Source organism: Zingiber officinale, chromosome 11B, assembly GCF_018446385.1.
Source record: "Zingiber officinale cultivar Zhangliang chromosome 11B, Zo_v1.1, whole genome shotgun sequence".
Classification (NCBI taxonomy): domain Eukaryota; kingdom Viridiplantae; phylum Streptophyta; class Magnoliopsida; order Zingiberales; family Zingiberaceae; genus Zingiber; species Zingiber officinale.
In genome coordinates this window covers 79,380,205-79,387,046 of record NC_056007.1, presented here as the reverse complement: position 1 = coordinate 79,387,046, position 6,842 = coordinate 79,380,205, and the positions used below count along the sequence as shown (strand labels likewise).

The following is a 6,842-nucleotide window of genomic DNA, read 5'->3' as shown; positions in this document are numbered from 1 at the left end:
ATGAAAATCAATTTCCACATGTTTTGTACGAGCATGAAAGATTGAATTTACTGTGAGATATCTTACCCGAGGCACCTTTGCCTTTACTTCTGAAACTTAACAAGGTGAGCCAAGAGGAAGTTGTATATGAACTGCCTAAATTATTGGACATTTACCATTGCGACATGGTTTAATTGCTATCAATCAAGATGATGTCCTCCTATCTTTTTGGTTGTAGGACAAATGAAATAGTGAAGGAAGACGAAGTCGTTCCTAATCGCATGGGAATGAGCCTAAACATGGGAATATCAGCGATTTGATCTTCAACAAAAATATAAGAGATGGATAACTGCTGAGTTACCACACGTTCACGAACAAAATGAAAATTAATTTCTACATGTTTTGTACAAGCATGAAAAATTGAATTTACTGTGAGATATGTTACCGAGGCACCCTTGCCTTTACTTCTGAAACTTAACAAGGTGGGCTAAGAGGAAGCTGTATATGAACTGCCTAAATTATTGGACATTTACCATTGCAACATGGTTTAATTGCGATCAATTAAGATGATGTCCTCCTATCTTTTTGGTTGTAGGACAAATGAAATAGTGAAGGAAGACGAAGTCGTTCCTAATCGCATGGGAATGAGCCTAAACATGGGAATATCAGCGATTTGATCTTCAACAAAAATATAAGAGATGGATAACTGCTGAGTTACCACACGTTCACGAACAAAATGAAAATCAATTTTCACATGTTTTGTACAAGCATGAAAAATTAAATTTACTGTGAGATATGTTACCGAGGCACCCTTGCCTTTACTTCTGAAACTTAACAAGGTGGGCTAAGAGGAAGTTGTATATGAACTGCCTAAATTATTGGACATTTACCAGTGCGACATGGTTTAATTGCGATCAATCAAGATGATGTCCTCCTCTCTTTTTGGTTGTAGGACAAATGAAATAGTGAAGGAAGACGAAGTCGTTCCTAATCGCAGTGCTCTACACGGAACCTTAAGGAAGGAAGCTCAAAAAGCAACGTTAATGTGTCAAATATTATAATTTTGCAGCAGCAGTTGTCGTTTGGATCTTCTCCCTTTCTGATCTCCAATGACTTAAACGTGTTCCTTTTTGTCTTCGACGTGTCTTGTTTTAGCTTCAAAATCTCCATTTCTCTCTGTCGAGGAATTGAATTCATGGACCTGCAATGATATGAAGAAGAAAGTAACCAATCGGAACGGCACCAAAGGTTTGTCCCTCACCATACGTGGAAAGGCTTGGGCTCCTATTTTTTTCTGAATCATGAAAGGCGTCTCATTTTCATTTTTTTCTATTATCAGCTATGTACATTTATCCTCCCCTTCAATACTTTTTCATTATTATCTTCAATTATAAAATCATAGTTGCTATAATTAAATTGAATCTATAATTATAGCAGTTATAAAATTATAATTATTACAACAAGATTAAGTCTACAATTCAACATAAATATTTTTTAACAGATTAAGTATACATTGTCACAACTATGAAATAGTAGCTATCACAAGATGCCTAATTAATTAAAATTTTAAACGAAAGATAATGATGAGAAAAATACAAGAGGATAAGAGGATAGATGTACATGCATGACTGAACAGTGGAAAGAAGCATCATTTTGATAAAAATAAAAAATAAAATACAAGTAGGGCGTGTTGGATCGGATGGCTCAGCTAGAGGAGGGTGAATAAATAACATGTAATTAAGGGTGCGTTTGGTACGCGCGTTTTTCATTTTCATTTTCTGGAAAACGCGCGTTTTCTAGAAAATAAAAAACGATTTTTTATCATTTTCTGTTTTTCTAAAAAACGCTAGTTATTTTTTAAGAAAACAAGCACGAAAAACGCAAATCAAACACCATTTTTTAGACAACGTGCGTTTTTCATAAAATAAAAATGAAAAACGTGCGTACCAAACACACCCTAAAATTTCTACTTCTCTTGCTTCTAGCTTATAAGGATACATACATTAAATTAAAAATAAAACACATAAAGGTAAAGTAAGAGATTAAGAATTTACTTGGTTTACATTCAAGGAGCCTGTGTATTATCCTTGATGCAATGTCTCTCGAGTTCGTCGAAGGAACTTCAGATAGGATGGGAGGCGTCTCAATTCATAGAAGTTATCCGTGGTAGCTCTGCATGTGAGGCGCCTCAACTCCATTTGAGACAGTTAAAATGGAGGTGCCCTAGGTCATCCGAAGCACCTCGAATGGTCAATATCAAAAGTTGACTATTCTTTGTTCCACTAATTTGGATGATGCTCCAATTGTTCAGAGTTGAGTTCACCGAAATATAATTCCGACCTTCTCCTCGAACAAATTTCCTTCCGATTTCTCGTCCTTCCAATACATCGCATGTCTTTTTTATTATATTGATATATTCTTTTATAAATTCTCTCTTCGGATGCATCGAATCATCCAAGGGATGATTCGTAAAAAAAATAAAACGCCCTTTTGATATTTACGTATATCCGAAAGTTAATATCCATTTTATTATCAAAGGGTGTAATTTTAGTAAAAACTATAAAAACTTGAATTGAGTCCTTTAGTAAAAAAGGATTTAATCATATAAAAATGGAATGAAAGCACCAGGTGGCCAAACTCAGATGAAGTTCATAAACTTTCCATCCACATTGAAAGCATCCGCCTTAATTACAAGGCTTGCCAGCTGCTGCAATCTGGCCCATTCAGTTGTGTCGTCCCTCTCACCATTAATGCACTTGCCTAATTCATACAAAAAGGACAACATCTAGTGTTCCATCCACGTTTTCTTTCGACTAATCGCACGCACGATTGCACAGTCTTTACTACAAGTTTTACACTAATGACAGCAACTCCGAGTAATCATCTGAAGCATGAACGTTGTCAGCATTGTTTGTCCATGAACTAGATGCTTTGGCGAACAAGGATGGAAAGGGTACAAAGAGCGTGGGTCCTCGGAGGTCACCATTGAATTAATCATTAATGGAGAAATAGTTGGGAGGCCATCTTTGTGCTGCCGCCGCTGCTGCTGCTGCGCTCGGAGGGGCAATTCTTGCTGCCAAAGGTGGGAATCCTGATGATGCTGCAAAGTCAGCGAGGGGTGTGGAAGTGGGAAGGTAGATCTGTTGCTGCTCTCCGCCGCTCGATAAGGAAAGCCACTTCAGGCCCCTTTCCCTTTCTTCGCCGTCACGATGCTGAATCATGCATGAAATCGGATACTCGTTAGAGGCCTGAATTGTTATCGAACTGAATGAAGAAGACAAATGTATCAGAAGGTAGCTAAAAGGTAACAAAAATAATTAACTTGATGATAAAACATAGTTGCTTGGACTGGCAGCTGATAGTTGGGAGTTATGTAGCTTCTCTGATATTCTCTTCCTTCAGTCACCTTAAGCTTGTCATCCATTGCTTCGGCTCGAGTTCTCTTGGAGCCTGAACTCCCCAAGCTCAGATCAAGATTGTACTCAACATGGTCAACTGAGACAAAGTTCATGATTAAATGAAGAATATAATCCAACTAACTGATAGAGTGGATTTCTCACTTTCAGTCCGAAGCTCATCATCATAGGTCTTGTGGTCGAAGTTGGTGACTGCATCTTTGCCATTGCACTTGATTGCAGCCTTGTCATAAGCTCTGGAACACCGATAAATAAACTTGATGCATGATAACAGATCTTTTGAAAGTGTAACTGAGCTTATGAATTTTGAGGAGGGAATGAACCTAGCAGCTTCGATTTCAGTATCGAAGAGTCCCAGATACACATATTTTTTGCCTAAGAACTGGCCCATTCTGGCCTCCCACCTTCCACATTTGTGCAAGGTGACTCCCCGATACTTGGAGCTTCCTCGCGGGTAACCGGTGCTCTGGCGTCTGAGAACTTGGACGAACTCATCCTTGGTCAGATTGCCCATCTACCACAATCAATCACAAACTGAGATGAATCAATTATGATCTAGGAATGAGCAGATTAATCTTCTTTAGATATGTATATATATACATACCTGTTTTATTTCCTCTTGATACTCATCCAAAGTGAAGTTGATATCCGCATCCATTCCGCGGAACTTGATCGCAGCTCGATCGTATGCTCTGCGCGCAAAATGATTGAGAATTAACTTCAAACTTGAATCTTTTTTGAAATGAAGAAGAAGCAGAAATGCATGACTGACCTTGCTGCTGTGTAAGCTGTGTCGAATCCACCTGTAGAAACATTTGCACACGAAACAATTCAACAATTTGCAGCTAAATCAGTTGGAGAAGAAGAGGAAAATTGGGGAGAAAATGTTTTTGATTGCAGTTAATTTGATCCATGCGTACCCAGATAAACTTGCTTTCCACAGTCCCTGAAAATAAGAGGAAATGTTGATGGAGGGAGGAATCGAATAGAACGAGAAGAAAAAGACTCTGTTTTTTTTTTCTTTTTCTTTTTCTTTTTTTTTTGTTGATTATGATGTTTGGAGAAGAGGAAAGGTTACCAGATATGGGATTCCCATCGCCCGGTCCTCCGGTAGAAGGTCACTCCCCGGTACTGCGAGCTCCTCGACCTCGGTCCGCGCCTGCTCTTCTTGTTCGTCGGCGTTCCGTTGGCCGGTGGCTCCTTCGACTGCCAGAACCTGACCCCGGCCGTGTTAGGGCGAGGCGGTGGAGCTGCCTGAGGCGCCGCCTCCTCCTCGTCGGCGAAAGGAAAGAACTGGTGCGTCACGATGGCCGGGTCGCTCTCCGCGGAGGTGCTGCTGTCGCCGGAGATGGGAAACCCGAAGATCCTCCCGCCGGCTGTACCCTCGCCCTGCGCTTCGACGACGGCGACGTCGTCAGAGGAACCGCTGTCGTCGTTCTCGACCTTCGCCGCGGAGGCCGTCGGGGAGTCCACCTCCTCCGACACTGCATCATTGAGATCCCAATCCTCCTCCATGGCAAAATAAACTGAAAAAAAATGCACCTTTCCAACCTTCCCGGCCTCAAAATCCAATCTTTTTCCTCCTCTGCTCCAATTTATGCCAAAATCTATGCTTTTTTATGATCTGAAATCTCAACCTCTTCTCATCTACTCCCTCCGATGTGAAGATCAAGAAAGCAGAAAGAGAAAGCGAGATCGAAGTAAGCAACGACAGCTTTACAGAACTCAGTGCCTGTATATTCGATTTGAAAACGAAACCAAAAAAAAAAATCAATCCAAGAAAAGACTCCTAGTAATCGGTGAAATGACACCCAAGATCTGTTCTTACTTTTTTCTGCCTTGTTTTGGAGGCAAATGATATGCTTTTGGTGGCTACCGATCGTCCTCGTCCTCCTCTCTCTCTCTCAATCTGTCGGACTCCACCTATTCATGTCACAGCAAGCATCGTTGCAGTCGCTCGGGTCCAACGCCTCTTCTTATCGCTGTTGGTGGCGGAGGAGGAAAATCTAAAGAAGAATCGAAGTATTCTTTCCCTTTCTTTAATCTCGCTGCCTTGCTTGATGCCTTCCCACGTTAACCAAATCGAAAAAGAGTTAAAGAATTTCGGAAAACTTCAGTTCTTATCCTTTCTTTTAAAATAAGCTTAAAAAATCCTTTCAAATTTCTTCAACTCTTATCATTCACTCACACTCTCTCTCTCTCTCTCTATCTCTCTCTCATCTCCAATCACCGAGAAACGGTAAATTTTGGGCTCACGCGCGCTCTTCTTGCTAAGAATTTTCTGGATCGAATGAGATCGAGAACTTTGAAAGCAATGGTTTTTACGTGGAATTATTGGCATCAGACTGTCTTTTTCAGAGCTCTTTCACAGAGGTTTAATGCAGTAGCTAAAACCATTGGTGATGTGAAGCTGAAGCCGTCACAAGTACCTTCTAAAATTTAAAAAAAAAACAATGTCTCAGACAGGGTTCTACGGCGGAGCCAGCCCGGCTGCTGTACCCGGGTTGATCTGGACGGTGAGCTACAAACATCAATGACTACGCTGTCCCTCTATTTTCCTTTTTTTCTCCCGTTATTTTTATTTCTCCCATAGCAAATCTACGAAATAAATCCTTTTCTCAACGTTGAAGGCTGCCCGGACTACCTTGCTCCGCAGTTAGCTATTATAGGGTTTAGAATCCAGACTGATGTTGTGATGATAAAGGATCCGTTCCGCTATCACGGTGGAGGTCAATAGAAGTCAAAGTCAAAAAGGTCAACGGACGGATGGTCTTGACCGATCGGACGGGACACGTTCCGACCAGAGGTTGAGCACTGACTCACCATCTCCGACACGGAGTAATCAAACCGACGATCAAGAGACGCGTAGAAGCCGAGTCGGACGGTCATCACGCTTGTCCCAGCCACGGGTGGCACGAACCGAGGACTTTCAGCCGAGCGATTCTCCTGCTCGGTGCGACAGTGTGCCTCCGGCCGAGCGGACATCCCGCTCGGCCCGGTAATGGGCGACGCTTGGACAACGGACTATCAGCCGAGCGCCTATCCCGCTCGGTATGACAGTAGACGCAAGGATGTCAGAATCCTGGCCGAGCGGTCATTCTATTCGGCCAAGCAACAAACATAGGAAGGTATCCTTCGCCATCCTTTTGAGAACTAATGTCGCTGATAGGCGTCATGGTCAGACAGAAGATCGTGCGACGGAAGCTTCCATTGTCACTTTAGAAATATGCTCGGTTCGTTAAGGTACTGTGTCAGGGACACTTTACTGACATGTCTCTTCAGGGAAAGCTTGGGATAGTGTGCCCCTTTAAAAAGCGTGCACACATACTACAAAAGCCCTATATATATAAAGGCGAGTCTAGACATCGGCGGAGATATGCTTTTCTCGTGATTTCTACTATTGCGCTACAGTTCTTTTTGTTTCTTTTTGCTTCGCGGGAGACTGAC

The 6,842-nt window shown here is 41.9% G+C and overlaps 1 protein-coding gene across 1 annotated transcript; it reads right to left on the bottom strand.

Moving 5' to 3' along the window:
• Positions 1 to 2,627: 2,627 nt before the first annotated feature.
• On the bottom strand, positions 2,628 to 5,755 carry LOC122034370 (AP2-like ethylene-responsive transcription factor TOE3). The gene is made up of 9 exons (XM_042593602.1): positions 5,224 to 5,755; positions 4,474 to 5,127; positions 4,316 to 4,341; positions 4,168 to 4,198; positions 4,000 to 4,087; positions 3,719 to 3,909; positions 3,540 to 3,631; positions 3,302 to 3,474; positions 2,628 to 3,191 (listed from the first exon to the last, which is right to left on the bottom strand). The coding sequence occupies exons 2-9, from the start codon at positions 4,908 to 4,910 to the stop codon at positions 2,970 to 2,972; spliced, it is 1,260 nt and encodes a 419-aa protein (XP_042449536.1). The 5' UTR covers positions 4,911 to 5,127; positions 5,224 to 5,755; the 3' UTR covers positions 2,628 to 2,969.
• Between the last annotated feature and the right edge of the window lie 1,087 nt (positions 5,756 to 6,842).